The sequence below is a fragment of the Nothoprocta perdicaria genome, unplaced genomic scaffold (assembly GCF_003342845.1).
Source record: "Nothoprocta perdicaria isolate Ctin4 unplaced genomic scaffold, notPer1 scaffold_60, whole genome shotgun sequence".
In the NCBI taxonomy this organism is placed as follows: Eukaryota; Metazoa; Chordata; class Aves; order Tinamiformes; family Tinamidae; genus Nothoprocta; species Nothoprocta perdicaria.
Window position 1 is genome coordinate 1,408,018 of NW_020455866.1, and position 17,062 is coordinate 1,425,079.

Genomic DNA, 17,062 nt, shown 5'->3' on the forward strand with positions numbered 1-17,062 from the left:
AAGCGAGGCTGTGCTAGAGCTTCATACAGGCAAGTTCAGGAATAATATGCAAAAAGAGAGACATGAAACAACCTGTTAAGAGGTCAGATGGTACAGAAGTGATTGCAGACTTGGGGCTTTATTCCTAAAAATCTGAAAACGAGAGGAGATTGCTGTATGAGTGATGGCTTTAAGAGAGCTAAGCAACAGAAAGCAAAATGATTGTCAGGAAAATGATTTTTGATTACAGTAAGTTTAAGAGGGAAAAAAAAAAAGGCAAATTGTCCCAAATAAATAAAGGTAGAGCAGAAGAGGAAAGGAAAAACAAGTTGAAGAGATTCTGAAAGGCAAACAGTGGAGTGGTCATGGTGCATGAGRCAAAGGCACCTGCAGCAAAGTGCCGTGTGTGGGAGCCAGGAGGGAGCTGGTCCTTCCYGGGCTGAGCCAAGGGCCACGCGACAGCCGGGGCGCAGGAGCCAAGAGCAGCACAGGCCTCACAGGCCTGCTGAGGAACAGAGAGGCCGAGTCACAGTCATCACCATGGATCTAGGAAGGCGCCAGCCAACACGCTTCCAGGCTGCTAACTAAAATCRGCAACCGGCAGGAGAGACAGAGAAAAGACACGGAGCCACTAGAACAGGTTTGTAATATTTGTGGGTGAAACACAAGGGACCTCAGACTAGAACAGGATTTCAGAAGACCTTGACAAACAGAAGATTCYAGTTCCTCACCAGCTCCTTCATTTCTCTGCTTGCACAGCTTCACTCAAAGGAACAGGTTTTCTTCTACTTGGCAGTGAAACATCATAAAGTATCAGTAATAAAAACGGGGAGAGAGAATACTAGGTATTCTCTCTTGGATGCTTCTTCCATGAACCTTTTATAGCACGACTGAATTTGCAGATATATCAGTACTGGAGATGCAGCAAACCAAGAAAGACCTGAAAAAGCTAAAAGTAACCTGGGAAAATTAGAGCAACAAGAGTTGCACTAATACAGATGAGAAATGGCCTGATGCTGATTTTTTATAACATCCATATAGCTTTGAGAAGAGATTCTTCATCTTCTCTCTTAAGTCTCCAGCCTTAAGATAAGGGGGAAAAAAAAAGACCTACTTCACTGTAATATGCATATTACTCAGTCATTAATTTAGCAATGATTTTTTTTTCACATTGAGATACATAAAATCTGCAGACTTTCAAAGCAGAGCATTTACAASCTCTTTTGTAACAGCAAAATGTTTTGAGAAGCACAAAGCCTGTTCGGGAAAGACAGAATACATCCTACCAGAAAACGCACCTGCAGCAGGATGGGCTCCCGAGCTGAGCGCAACGCAGCCCTGGCTGACAAGCGCCGTCGCAGCGTCACTAACAGCCCGGGTTCATTCCCTGACGAAGGCAGCCCCCGAGCAGGGCAGCCTGGCCAAGCAGCCCCGCTCCGGCTCTTCCCCGCAGGAGGTCCGGACCCAATAGGGCTGGGGAGCTGCTCCCCCAGGCCTGGCACCCYGAGGGGCCTCCCAGCGCAGAGCAGCCTTTGTGGAGGCCGGGCAGGCGCCCGCGCAAGCAGCCCCAGAGCACCCACGGCCAGGCCCCAAGGCACCCGCCTCCAACTCCTCACGTCCTCTTCAGCACCAAGGGGTCTGTCCAACGGGACATGGCGGCTGAGCGAGCGGGTCGCTGCTCCAGGCCCTGCCTCTCCAGCTCCACGGCTTATGCCTGCCCTCCGCAACAACAGGCCTGGAAACACAATTCACTTTATGGGCAACTCAAAATGACCCACTGTGCATTACAAACTAGCCTTATGGAAAAAGGTACCCAACCTTTCTAGATGCTCTGAAAACTCTTCTCAAACAAATCCACTTTAGCCCAGACGTTTGCAGATTTGGTTTCAACCCAGAGGGACGGGCGGGTTGTTTATATGGAGCATTTCAGCTAAATCTGTTCGGCAGTTTTTGCGTTCCACATTTATAAAAACAAACCACTTCTCCCATATGTTATGCTCAAAAGTTTTCTGTACATTTAAATACACAATGACTCAATGTAACTTGCTTATTTACCCTAGCTTAAAGATCTCAGGGAGAATAACGACATTTGGAAGAAACCAGTGGACCAGCTCGGGAGTCTGAGTTTTGACCTTCCTCCCAAGTGCAGGCAGAGGGATTTTCAGAGGCTGTGGAACAGGCCAGAGCTTGTAGGAAGCCACCAGCTCCCTCACAGCTCTTCAGAGGCACTACCTGCAGGTCACCAACAGAGCAGCTTCGCAGCCCATTTCTTCAAGCCCATCCTGCTGGATGGGAGGGTCTAGCAGCTGCACTGAGGCCTTGGCGGCTGCTCGGAACCTCTTCCACAAACACCATCAGATTCTGAGCAAGATGATTCTCCACAGGCGCTCACTTTGTTGGTTTGTATTTAATTTAAAGCAATTAACTTATACACATTGCTTTTTGTCTGCAGTTCCTTTTCATGTGGTATATGCTAAGAGCTTGACTTCATTTAATTCTACACTAAACACGGAAGCCCATGAAACTATACAAGAAATCCATACATACGATCCAGGAACAACGCTGAGGTCAAAAAGATGTATTGGCAGGGCTGCTCATCAGCTCTGCAAATCAAAGATTTTTATTCTTTCTTAAATTAAATTTCTATATTATATTTTTTATATATATATATATATATATATTTTTTTTTTTTTTTTTTTTTTTTTTTTTTTTTTTGGTAGTGCTTGGCTGGGCCACTTTGGGCAGGAGGTTGGACCAGGCAAGAGCCTTGTCTAAAGTGCCACCCAACCTACCTGATTGTGTGATTGTGTAAAACACGTCACAAAACTCAGTGACGGGAAGTTAAATTCTACTACGGAAAGTTCTGATTTTAAAACAGTACCGCTCATGACTAGAGCTAGAGTTTCTGTGGATTCTCCTTCCCTTGGATTTTCTTCCAAGAGGAGCATAGATTTTCATATGGAGAATGTGGAAGGTGGAATCTCCAGTCATGGGCCTCAGACAAAGTGATAAATGGAGTAGAAAAGCAGGAGAAGATGGTGCCTGGGAAACTGAAGTAGCAGGAGGGCAGAGATGGGATTCAGGAATTCTCYATTTCTAATCCTTGTGCAGAGCTCCTGCCTTGCTGTGTCGACATCTCCTGCTSCTGCCTCACTTTTTGAACATCTTTAGAGTGGGGTTCGTTACTATTCTCTGTTATTTAAATATATTCTGATGCACCAAATATGCTAATAAAACAGCACATCATAAAAATGCCTTGCTAAGCATTATTAGGATAAGCACAGTTACTATCCTGGACAAACTGCTGTGGACATGACAAATTCTTAAGACAGCAGCATCCAATTTCATCTTTTCACCAAATAAATTGCCATCTGCCCATGCATGTGCAAAGAAGTTCAGTTATAAAATAGAAAATACCTTCTATTTTATATTATACATCACATCAAAAGACACATTGCAGAATAAATACCGAATACACACATATATGGCCAAGAAAAAGCAGATAGGAATTTATTCTTTTCAGATCTATTTAGCAAAATTGCAACTGCACAACACATCTATAAACACACAGAAGGAAACATCTTTCACTTTTATGGAGACAGACAGAGAAGTTGATTAAACTATCCTCTAAATTCAAGCAATTCCCATACAGAACCATTAAAGCACCTTTGTGAGGAGAAAACAACACTCATTTCATAGAATCACAGAATGCTTAAGGTTGGAAGGGACCTCCARAGGTCATCYAGTCCAACCCCCCTGCTCACGCAGGGTCACCTAGAGCACGTAGCACAGGGCTGCATCCAAGCAAGTTTTGAAGATCTCCAAAGGAGGAGACTCCACAACCTCCCTGGGCAGCCTGTGCCAGGGCTCTGGCACCCTCACTGTTAAGAATTTTTTCCCTTAAGTTCCTGTGGAACTTTGGGTGCCTCAGCTTGTGGCCGTTTCCTCTAGTCCTATCGCTGGCCACCACTGAAAAGAGGCCGCCCCCTCCTCCTCACTGCCTCCCTTGAGGTATTTATACACGCTGATCAGGTCCCCCCTCAGCCTCCTCTTCTCCAGGCTGAACAGGCCCAGCTCTCTCAGCCTTTGCTCACAGGGCACATGTTCCAGGCCCCTGATCATCCTCATAGACCTGCACTGAACCCTCTCCAGCAGCWCCACATCTCTCTTGTACTGGGGAGCCCAGAATGAGACACAGTGCTCTAGATGTGGCCTCACCAGAGCCGAGCAGAGAGTTTCTGTAACTCATCCAAGCCACCTCCAACTACGGGCTTTCCAAACCCCCATTCACAAGGAACTAGACGGGGTGCGTGTGTATTTAGCTATACAAATTGGTGCTTCATCACTGGTTTGCAGGGAGCGTTTCTGGAGGCTGCAAGAAGCAACCCCAGTGCCCCAGCATTCAACCGAGCAGTCGCTGTGTTTCCAAGCTGGACATCTGGCTGGTTGCCAGTAGCCCCCACACCTCCCTTTGAGCACAACACAGGGCGTCGCCTTTACACCTCCTGCAAACAAACTGTGTTGGAGGCACCAGGCGGGCAAACACGTGTCCCTGCCGCCAGCRCCCCTCTGGGAGGCCTGCACAGGCACTCGGGGCAGCACGGCGGGAAGGAGACTGGCCAAAGATGCCCCTAAAGCCTATTTACCATTTACAGCTATCCTAGGTTACAGATATTAAGTATCAGAGTGAAAAAGGAGAGATGCTGGCCTCCGTCTAGGCTCCAGGCACTCAATATAAACATATATTTAAAAACAAACAAACAGAAACCCTCAGTTTGAACCGCAGAGTTAGCAGTGATTACAGCAAGATTTGGAACAATGGATACAGCTTCTTGAAACGGGTTTAAGCACCGTCCTCAGTGAGCAACAGTGGCACTTCTGGGCTTCCAGCCACACATGAGCAACAACAGCTTGGGTTAGGTCCAGCCAGGCCCATACAATGCATTAATGTGGAAAACAGCGCACTCCCTTTGCTGGGAAGCAAATGCTGCATGCAAGTTTTCAGAACCTGTTACTTCTGTTACCACTTGAAAATCCTAGCAGACCTGCCTGTTTATTCTACTTACTAATCTCACATAATGTTCRATCTGAGCAAATAAGGAGCTTGTGTAGTATTCTATTTTACCTTCTGTGTTGAAACTGGAGAACTGTGGTAGAGGAAGGAGAAAAAAAAAACAGACCACAGAAATGTGGATGTTTAAATATATATCCATAGTTGGATTTAGGATCCACAGATTCCTCACAGGGAGCAAAAAGACTCCAGGCATCTGAGTTGGGTTTGCGAAGTTCCCTAGAACTCTGCTTCAGCCAAGGTCAGGGCGAGAAGTAATGGATGGAAAAAGGAATGAGGGAGGTTTTAGTTCAAACTGTAAATAGAAAACTGATAGGAGAAGTATTTGAACCCTGGAACCAACTTGCAGAACGATGTGCTGTCAATAATTAACATTTTTTTAAGAACAGGCTAGARAAACAGTTATTAAAGGGGTTACACCTCATCATACTCTAGAACGAGAAAAGAACTACACTACTACTGTGAAGGGCCTCCCAGGCTTATTTGTATTATTTCAGTGCTTTAACTCAAAAAATATCATTATCTACCACATTAATTGCTCCTAGACAGCATCGCTGTGGCAATACTGGTTAAACGCCTAGCATAATAAGTGAGCAATTATTTGGCACAGGTGACAATACAGGAAGTGCGGCAACGGAGCAGAAAGAAAACAAGCAGCCGCGCATCTCTTAAAGGGAGCAGCCGGGGAGAGTATTCAGCATATCTTAAAATAGAACATGACACAAGTTTAAGGCTGTTCAAAACTCGCTTAAATATCTTCAATTAAAATCACAGCAATTCTATGAACAAAAAAAGGCTTAGCAGTAACGACCACATAATATATATACAGCATATATATATGTATATTTATGTACATACATTTCAAGAAAATAAATAAATCTCTGCCAGTCCCAGCACAGCTTTCTCTAGTGCTTTTTACAACGCCACAACTTCACGTGATGGTGCTGGGTGTTCCAGAGGAGGCGAGAGCCCCATCCTGGCCGCGGGCGCGAGGCTGCGCGGCTCCCTTGAGGTGGCCCTTGCCCTCCGGCGAAAGGGCTCTCCTGAACTCCACGCTGCAGCAGGGATAACCAAGCACATTTGCACTGCACAACTGAAGACAGTGTAGTATAAAATGAAAAGAGCTCGTTAGAGCTCGCCACACATGGTGGCAGCCTCAGGAACAGGGAAAATTGGCCACCTAGTTATAACAGTTGCTCCCAGGCTTTTTGTTCACTCGGCTTTTTTTATTTTTATTTTTTAACTAGCAAGGTAAGTTGCTTCAGTCTGCTGCTTTCTCCAGGCTGTTCTGTTTACAGCAGTCAGGAACAATTTGTCTATCACCGCTTATAGCCAGAACACAACGTGTTTGTTGTTTGTGGTCTCACCACAGGGGTTACTCYGCGAGCTTCACCCGCCCTGTTTGTGATTTAGTGCTGCGCAGGAACATACCCTGGCACGGATATGCATCTGCCTTGGCTCGGGGCGTGCTGCTGCTCCCAGCTGCCTCACAGAGCGGGGAAGAGCTGTATCACCGAGCAAAGCAGGTAAGAACTCCGGCCTGCTGCTTAAATAAAGTGCCTCCTTTCGCCTCCARAAACAAAAGTTGCCCAAAAGCAGCATATACAACAAATGCCGATGATTTTGCAAAAACAGTAGTGAGAAGGGGTGCCTGGGTTTAAGTATTCAGGGAGGCAGGCTGGCTGTTCACTGAGCTACTTCCTTCCCGCCATAGGGTTGTGTTGCTTCTAGCAGCCTCCTCTCCAGCGTGCGAGGGCAGGAAAAGGTTATCTGGACCTTTTCCATGCACACAAATATACTCCATGCATAACATGAGAACAGGAGCTGTTAACAATGCAATTCCTTAGTTCAGCACAACACAGTTTATCTCAAACATCACTTACGCATGTCAGCAAAACAAGGGAAGAGAGTAATTTCAGACAAACGTGGAACTACATCTTTTGGGGACAAAGCTAACAGTGAAGGGGAAGGAAAACATGTTCCTTGCTGGAACTGAAGGGAACGTTTTCTAAGTCCAACCAAAAAATGCCAAATACTTGAAAGGGGGTGAGGTCTGGAGCCTGCTTGTTTTTAAGGGCTGGCTAGAGCAGCGGCCTAGTCACTAAAGGAGCAGAAAGGGGAGAAACGTGGGAGGCAGAGAAGCCGCAGCACTGCCTGGCTACGTGGGACGCTGCAGAGCACCGTGAGTCAACAGGAGACAATTCTAGGCCACACGCTTAGTCAGCCTGCACAATAGCGAGGGACAGATTTAGCTAGGACAAACTTCAATTTTAAAAAGCAGAAAAACAGACAAGGATATGATGCTCATGACTTAATGACGCGAGGACATGAAGACCAAGTTTTTACAGAAAMCAAAAATCTTCAGCCTTAAGTTGTATTTTAAAGGCTTTTAAAGGATTTTCAACAGTGATGATATTTTTACTATTGTTATTACTCATGTGATCTAAAAGTGCTCTCATTAGGTACTACAAGAGGCGACTTGCTCACTGCAGGGGAGGAAGGTTAAGCACGGGCAGGAGGCACCGCTGGGCACCAGGGGCGAGTGCCCACGAGCAGAGGCCGCTCAAGCGGCGCCCGCCCGCTCGTTACATGAAACACTCGACAGTTGCTCGGCACTCGCTATCAGARCTACGCATGCGCCGGCCTGGCCATCCCTACATAAGCAACCACCACAGTCAGGCAAAGTAAGCCAAGTGACAGAGCAGTAAGAGACTGCATGAGCACAATGCTGGATATTTTGGGTTGCTCTTCGTTTCTCTCTCCTGGTGATGGGCTCCAGCAAGTCAACTTGCTGCAACATCCTTTTGGCTAGTGTGAAATCCTGCTGATGTGCTGGASTTTTTCCCTGTTGCTCCTTTTCTGGTTCAGCTGCCTCGCTGGGAGAGGCATGGGGACAAAGATGCAAGAAGGCATAGGGAAAAAGGGCAAGCAGAAGAGTGCAAGTGAGAAGGGACAAAGCCTAAACCTGATAATGTTAGAAAAGGAATACCCTGGCTTGAAAATACACCATTACTCAAAGGAGCAAGTAAGTAAGAAATCAAGTGTTTGGAAGGGAGCAGGGCACCAAATCACTTTAGCCAAGGGSGCATTTTCAAAAACAAAAGGAGAACTCGGGTCATTGTCCTTCAGAACACAGWCCTTGGGGCTGAAGGAAGTTAGGAAAGGACAATCCTAATATCTGGGCTTTTCATATGCTCCTTGAGAGTAGAAAAGGTAATGCTCACATTCCTAGAATTTACCATGAAGAATAACTAAAAAAGRAAACTCTCCGCTACTGCATTTTGGTAACATTATTCTGTACCTTTCATTTCAGATCCCTATGSAGGCTGTTTTGAAGATGTGGTTACCAAATAAACAATATCATATACATAGGCACTAACAGACAAAGCTCTGTTCCAAAATGGGGAGAAAAAAGTGTTTTTCTACATGTTGATTCTATAGGAAGTGTAAACAAACATTTGCTGGGCATGTTCATTATTTTCATTGCATCTGCTTTCACTGTAGAGATGGATTAGCCCGGTACTACAAGATGTCCTTTCCCCTGGAGCCAGTAACAGCAGAAGTTCACATTTCACCCATAGCTTTCTCCCAGGACATTCCATGTCTGTGTAGCGCACAGGAGACTGGAAGTTCCTGATAGGCTTAAAAGCACAATCCTATAGGGAATTCCTATAGGAGAATTTAACTGTGAACCAACCATTTAGTATGTACTAAAACATTATTGAACATAATACAGTAACACTTGTAAGCTTGCAAAAAGCAGCCCTTTAGCCGTGCAGAAACAATTATGCATTCCATATGGAATAATAGGCCAGTAACAGAATGCTATTCTGTGTAATGCACTGCCATCTCCAGTGCACTTCTTATAACTATGTCAAAAGATGTTTTATTTGGAAAGACTAGCAGCTCACCAAAAATTAGAGTTGCTGTATTCAGATCATATCTAACGACCATATTTATCTAACAATAGTTCTGGTCAAAAATTCCTTTAAAACTATCAAGGAGTAAAAACAAGAAGGACTGAAGGTATTCAGCTTACATTAATCTCTTCAGTCGGCTAAAACCAGAAAAAGATGTGGTTCTGCTTCAAGTAAATCTAGCCAATTAGGAAAAACTAACTATTAACATTCTAGAAAAATAATGCATGTTCTCCCTACGTACATACCACAGCCACTTTGCAATACCAATCTCTTGTTTACACTCCATCCTTTCACACGCTTCTTGTCACAAAACTGAGGTAACTAACAGGCAAAACAGGTGTCTGACTCATATAAAACTCTCAGAGTAGAGAAAATCTTTATWATAAAAATTAATAAAAGGTGCTGCAAGAGTAGCCCGTCATCTCTACAAACCAATTACACACTATCTACTCAAAGAAATCAATAGGCCCAAATGACTTTTATTGCAGAGRAACAGGCCAAAGGATACAAACAAGACACTGAAAAATCCCTGTGTACATAATGCAAGCATACTACTATAAACATGGAAATGTCTCACTACCTCCAGCTTTTATTATGTGCGAAACATRTATTTTAAGGAGATGGTGCTGCAGAAGTGAAGATGTTAACTTCAAAAAATATTTTTTAAATAATGATCAGTGATAGAACATCTCTTTGAAGGTCAAGGTTTGTGTCTTTCCTGACAGTGAAATATCACAGAATTGGCTAGAATATTTTAATTTTATAGCATTTAAATAAAATCCAGCCATGACCATGCTTCCACACAACTACATAGAGGGTACTCGTTCCTGCATATTTCACAGATAYACGAGTTAAAAAACACATATCTATTGCCTTTTTTTTTCTCAGCACAGATGGCATTTCAACAGGATTTTTTTGGTGCTACGGCTAATGTATGCCACCAAGAAATTACTTTTACTGAATAGTGCCTGCTGTTTAAAAGTGTTTTGAAATTACACACCATTTTTTTAAGGGCGCTGAAGTCTGAAAGCAAGACGTGTAGTCGCACTGATATCTAAGAGATAAAGCAGCACTGACCACTGAACACAGCCCTTCAGGAACCACTGCCTAATGTCCACTGCAGATCAGGGAGACATTTCTCCTCCATGCTACAGTAAAAAAAAAAAAAACTGAAATTTGCTTGAGATCACTGTCCTTTCAGCAACTTTGACCCAACAGAAAATAATTCAGCCCTTTCTCTTGACTACCAGGAGAGTGTGATTTTAAGGAACATTAACTACACTTCTGCAGATGGGAACAAATTTCCCTCAGTGTTTGACTCTAAGAATTGAAATTCAAAACATTAAGTATGACAACTGATAAACAGGAAATATATATATGCACATACAGATATGTGTGTATATGTATGTACGCAGTGCATGGATGCAAAAAGCTATCTATGAATTCTACTTTTGAAGAATTACATATAAAGAACATTAAAAAAAAAAAAAAAAGTACTGATTACAATACCAGGCACTGGGAAAAGCCAGCCTCGCCATTTTAATAGCATAATGAAATTATTGTGCTTTTATTTTTCATTGGGATTTCATTTTTTCGGAAGGAAATTATGTAAAAATGCTTTACAATATCACTGGCAAAAACCCAGAACACCTGAAATGATATGTTAACGGCGTTAGATATTCCCTCTCCTAATACAACTGCTATTGTACATAGCAGAAGAATGGGTACAGGTTGAAAACTACGAAAACAGGAACTTTGTGATGTCCAGTTGCTACAACARCAACAACAAAAACACCAACAAGAAAAAAACCTGTTCATGATGTATAAACTTCATATTCCTAGTAGTTGGATCACTCTTAAATCACATCCCACTCTTACAGGATCAGCAATAGCAACACAGGCTGAAAGACCACAGCCACACAGAGTTGGTGTTATACCAAACTGAGTGAAAACCACTATCAAATGCAAAACATAATTAGCCAGAAAAGGCAGTCTGCTTTGTCAACGAGATTAATTTTACATTCAGCTATAGGTGTAAGTAAAAAATCCCAGGGTAATTTTATCTCATTCAAAATCTTCACTTTAACTAGGATATCACACGGACAAAATCATAAGAAAATCCTTCTGGGCAGACTAGCTGGTCCATCTAAGGTAGACTAAAAATAAATTGTAAACCTCATGTAACTGGTTCCATTGCAAGCTGATACCTGTGTGACCCAAGGCTGTGGTAAAGTTAGTGCCACAGTCACAAACAGTGAGAGATCTACAGTCTCTCAGATGAACAAACACCACAACACAGGTTAGAAATGGATAACTGAAAAAGAAAAGAACAGATGAGACATACTTTCAAAGTAGATTTTCCTGCAGTAGTTAAGCTGCACATAAGATAATTTGTTGAAAACAATGCTTATCTGACATGCCAGCGTGACTCTTTAGCAATAGGGACTTCTGATTCTTAAGCTATGAGTCTTCAGCCCCCAGCTATGAAAGCCAGGTCTATTGATGGTATTTACAGGACTCTTAACCATCCCTCTGTCCCTCCCCCTTTATAAACGGGAACAAATACAGTCCCTCTATAAGGGAAAGAAAATTCAGTATTCAAAAGCATCAAGAAATGCATCATTTTTATACTTCAAATGTGCTAACAGCCCAATAGGCTACACATAATAAAGCTCTAAATTGGGTGAAATCCAATCAACCMATGAAGTCCATCAAAACAAAGCAACAATTTAATACTTCAATGATTAGCTGGTGTGGCTATTTGGAGAAGCCAATTCTAAACACTCAGTTTTTCCAGCAATTAACATTCAGAAGCTCCAAAATAAAGGGTTCCCTTCAAGTTTTTAACCTAGGAATAACTCTCRTACCATAAAGAACATGGTTTGCATTTTGAAAAATCTATCCAAAATAGATAAAGAAAGTAAAAAGAAGAAAAAACAGCACAGAAAAAATGCCAGATGAGAAGACTCAATCTACAGGGTGGTGAAAAGCGCTTGCAAGTGGTTTTGAGCTAGAAGGCTAGAGAGCTCGGCGGCTCACAATGCTGCACTTGGTGAGACTGAAGTACAGGCTCCATTTCTTGGTCTTCTGCTTTCATCCATTTGACTGAAAAGCATCAGCAGCCACCAAACAGTCGATTCTTTCTAACAATATCAATCTATTCTGCCCAAAATGTGGGGAYCACAGAAGAGTTGCTCTCCCAAGAGAACACCACAGTTTCATAGAAGAGATTAGGAAAACCCATATAMAACGATCCCTCATTAAGTAGATCACTTCTGCATAAACAGAAAAGAACAACTTGAGCATCAGGTTCTTCCTCTTCCAAGTGGATTGTGAAGTCCTCCTAGGGAGAGCATCACAGCGAGACTGAGGCTGCTTCTGATCTCCGAGTGAGGCTCCTGGAGAGCTGTGGCCCAAAGACCCTGCACGTGTTGCTGTTGGGAAGCACGGGGCATAACCCGCCATGCTCGGCAGGCCCTGCGGATCAAGGGCAAACTCTCGAACCAGCAGGTTGCCCAGGGCTGCATTCCTGCAGCAACTGGGCAAGGAAACCTTCCAGCATGAAAATGCCTGTCTGCTAATACTGGTTTCCCTATGCTGATCACCAGAAAATACAGCTAAATTTATTCTGGTACAAGTTGTTTGTAGCTATTCTAGCAGACTATAAAAAGACAATGGGAGAGAGTGTTGCTAACGATACTGTGTTTATTTATTTTCAATTAAATAATGTATTTTCCCATTAAAATATAAACTCATTAGCAGAAAAAAGCACAGTTATATGAAAAAAAGTAGTAATAAAGCAACTGCTTTAAAGAAAGATAGCGAAAAATCCAGTAGGTTATGATTGTGGTTAAGGACACTGCTAAATACTGCTTAAGTGAATATAATAAACCAAAAGAATATAGAAAATATAGRTTTTTAATGAAAACCAAAGAACTAATTTCACACTAACAGAAGGTTATCACCGGTTAATCACCGAAGGTTTAGCTTGTTCTCCGGAAGCACAAAGTAAATGCATAAAAAGTGAGGCAATTAGAAAGTTTTGAGGGTTTTTTCTTTCTTTTTGTGGGGAGACAGGATACAGAAGGACCGGGAAGGGATAAAGTGATGGCAAAGGGCTAAAACAAATTTCATATATTTGGAGACCATCTAGCAAAACACAAACAAAGCAAAACGCTCAGCCCTCAGAGGAGTAAGAACGACAACTGCCCACTCCCTTCCTTGACTCCAAACCTTCTTCGTGTTTCAAGTTACTCTTATCTGAAACATGAAAAAAGACACCACTTCCAGAACTAAAATTTAACTTATGAAGGGTGTCCAGACATGGCATCTCAAAACACTTCTGTCTAAAAGGAGTGATGACCCCACTGCCCTTTTCAGGCATTCATCCATGTACTTTGCTGTGAAGGAAAAGAGCCTCTACACGGGCGTGCTCCATTAAGGGGCTCGTGCCTGTGAGCATCAGCATGGGCAGCCCAGGCCTTGGCATGTTTTTGTTGCTGGCTTCCTCTGGCAGAAACTGCAAGTAACTAATGGAAACCCAAAAGACCAGACAAGCTCTGCAGATGCAGCTGCCCCAAATGCCAGCAGACCTGTGCTTGCTCCCACATACAGTGCCACACTGTTGTTGCTTCCCTGATACCGCTCTCCTTAGGAAATACCTGTCTGCTACTCAGATACGGTGGATCTGGTCCATGTTGGAGCACTCAAATCTAAGCTGCAGGTCATGCCCAAATCAGGGATTCTAGTTAAATGGAAAAGTATCCTATTGACAACGTCATATGTCACTTTTGTAGACAAAAATATAAAGCGAAAGAGAAAAATCCTGACTTTTCCCCTCTTCTTACCCGAAAGATACTCCCAAAAAAGCACATAATGCAGAGACAGAAAACAAGGTCTACAGTTACTACAGAAGATGAAATATAAAAAGTCAAGAATAAAATTTAAAAGCTAGTTTACATTTCAGTATTAAAATTCTCTTGCCTGCATTAAACACTTATTTTGGGCCTGCTACATATACTCTGACACTCTTACTTTATGGAGCTGCCCTACAAAGCAGCTTGAACGCTCCAGGAACTTGATGGTTAACGATGCCTCCCCTGCACACAGAAGACCTCAGTTCAAGTTATCGTCCCAAATATATCGAAAGAAGAATGTGATCCTGTATCTGCCATGGTCCAGTGATTAATTTTAGTCTCTAAATTTGTCTTTGTCTCTCTACAGTTTCAATAAAAAGTGTTTGAGAAAAAATTACAAACCACAGGAGCTCTGCTCCTTCCTCAGACTGATTTTCTGCATGGTCTGACTAAAAAGCCCTTTACCCCTGTATCTGAGTTTCCAGAACTATAAAACTGCTTTAAGCAGGAGGCTGGACTAGATGATTTCCTCAGGTCCCTTCCAACAGGAATTTTCTGATAATCACATGTGTTTTGAGATATACAAGCGTGAATTTTCATACTCAAGCATTATAGATTTAATCACCATTGGAAATACCAAATAAGTACCCCAAGATTTTTCAAGTCTTAAACGCTTAGCTTTTTATCAGAGATAGACCTGGAACAAATGTCTAAAAGCTCATGGGTTTTGTCTCTTTTGCAACTATCATCTGTAAGATCCAGAGCAAAATCAGCAAAACCTTCACCTTCAGACTTTAGGAAAACAACGATCCAGTTCTGGAGGGCAGTGCAAAATTTGCTGGTTTCTGCTGTCTTTTTTTCTTTTTTTAAGAAAGAAAGAAATCCAAAACAACAAATATCCAGTTTGACTATATATTTTTAAAGAGGCACCATAAAAAAAATAAACTTGAAAGGCATTTCTCTGAAAAGTAAGAACAAGCAAATTTCCCAGGTAGGCTAAGATCATCTTTGCAGGCAGACTGATGCCAACACGAACAACAAACAACAAACAACCAAAATAACCTCCCATCAACTTCTTGTCTTGCAACATAAAGTGCACAYTTCATTGTCAGTATTTCATCAAAGACAGTAGTTGCTCTTCTTAGTATTCCTGAATACGTTTAGTTTCTACTGATTTTTGGCATTTTCTAGGKTATTTATTCTTTCCCTAACTGTCAAAGCAAATCAGTCCTTCCCYAGAGTTCAGAATATTTTAGATTACTTATTTTCTAGCTCCTTTTCMTTTTAGTCAGTGGACTAAAGCACAGCAGGCTCTGCACAGCTCCCACATCACAGAGGGCAAAGACAACACAAAAGTCCTGCATTTCAGACCATTTCAGCTCCTGTTACTGGTTCTTGCAGTCTTCCAACAAGTTTCCTCCACGTAGCCAAGATTTCATTGACTTTGGACTACTTGGAAATGAATTAACAGTCTTACCAGTCATCAAACTTGCGTCTAACACTGCATGAAAAAAATAATAAAAGCAGAATAAAGCAAAAAAGTCTCCCCTTACCTTGCTGGAGGCACATCAATATTTGAAGAAACCACCTTACGCTTCTGTTCAAGAAGACAAATAGAGCGAGTGTTTTCCTTTTCATACTCATGAACTCTGCTTGTTTTTTTGGTCTCTGCTGTTTTTAAATCTCCCTCCTTTGTGGCAAACAGGAGAAACTGTGGGTCTGGCAGTTTTTGACTGATATCAGTTTTTACGTCCTCCTGTTGATATGCAGGGAAGGTCATTTCACGTCTGATGCTGGCTGCCTGCAAAATTAAAAGCAATTATTAAATTCTCCTTCCTATAATTCTACTAAAAAGTAGGAGAGAAGGGGAAAAACTTCCTCTAATTATCTCTTTGAATCAAAGAACACCTTTCTTTTGCCCTTCATAAATCCTGAAACTGGCATTAATTTCTCCCCAGTGCTGGGGACAATCTAGGAAAAGTAGCAGCTCTTGGCTGCTTGATAAAATAATTAGCTTTGTCTTAACACTAATCCAAAAAGGTACATGAATTGGGATGCTTTAAGCCACAGTGTATAGATAACTTCATGCACAYGCATCTGTATTGAGTAACTTCATACAAAAGAAACCCCAGCTGCCCTTGTCCCAGAGGAGCTAGCTCAGCTCCCGAGTCTACCCGGGGCRGCAGCAGCCTCCTCCTGCACCAAGCAGAACTCTGCCAAGCGAGATTAAACACAAACCCTTTCCTATGTAAGCCACAGTACTTTAATACCTCCTTTTATCATCCAAAAAATGATTATATGTATATATGCATGTAAATACAGATATAAATTTAAAAAGAAATATGTAAAGTTCTTCTCCCCACAACTCTACTTCCAAGCCTTTGCAGGTTTAAAAATGGTGCAAGTTATTTTAAGTTCACAGCAATGCAGTCTTGCCAAGTACCTTTGTTTAGCTCTGAGAGCTAAACACGTCATCACTAACACGTAAACACTCAGGACAGATTACTTCATATGTCCTATTGCAGYGTTAGCACAGAAGAACTTCTGGCAGTTGTTTCAAGAACAAAAATSGATCAGTCCCTTTATGAATGTAAATAGCTGAGAAAGGTACTGCTCACACCAAAGGAAGCTGCCTATGCAGGTTGAATTCTTACACACACACAGATACACACACACACACACACACCCCATTACAGCATCATCTCCCACTGCACCATCACACACTCCCTCTGCTCCAGCTTTTCTATATGCCACTTGTATATATCCAAATGATGGTTTGGTCTTCCTAGTTCAGTACAATATAATAAACAGTCAGACCCATACAAGTGTATAAAAGTCGAGGTGAAAAAATGCCCATCYCACACAAATGGAGGTGTTCCAAGAGCTGCAGAGCTGCGCCCAAGCAGTTCAGGTCCATCGGTTAGAAGGCTAAAAATGAAGACCAGGTCTGCACAGTGCCTGTATCAACCTTCTTCCTCAGTGCAATGCATGTTTGAAAGTATTTATCACCATCTTGCTAAACCTTCCCTTAATAGAATAAAGAAAAATATTCAAATAAAAGGCCTTTTGTACTTTAGAAGCAGGTGGTCACAACAGAAGTCAAGAATGTCACTCACTGGTCAGTGCCTTGCAAATGTCCCCTGTCCAGCAGGTTTCAGTTTGTCAGCAAACACAAATAATTTCCTCTTGGTGCATCTGCCATATCTGAAAGGGTACGAACTGCTCCTCAGGAAACC

At 42.4% G+C, this 17,062-nt stretch overlaps 1 protein-coding gene across 1 annotated transcript in view; it reads right to left on the minus strand.

Annotated features, from left to right (window-relative positions):
- Window positions 1–15,627, minus strand: part of ZNF704 (zinc finger protein 704) — a 54,084-nt gene extending 38,457 nt beyond the window's left edge. Inside the window, exon 1 of the mRNA XM_026049653.1 lies at window positions 15,380–15,627. Coding sequence (XP_025905438.1) covers window positions 15,380–15,606 — 227 coding nt within the window. The 5' untranslated portion in view covers window positions 15,607–15,627. The remainder of the gene's footprint in view (window positions 1–15,379) is intronic.
- Between the last annotated feature and the right edge of the window lie 1,435 nt (window positions 15,628–17,062).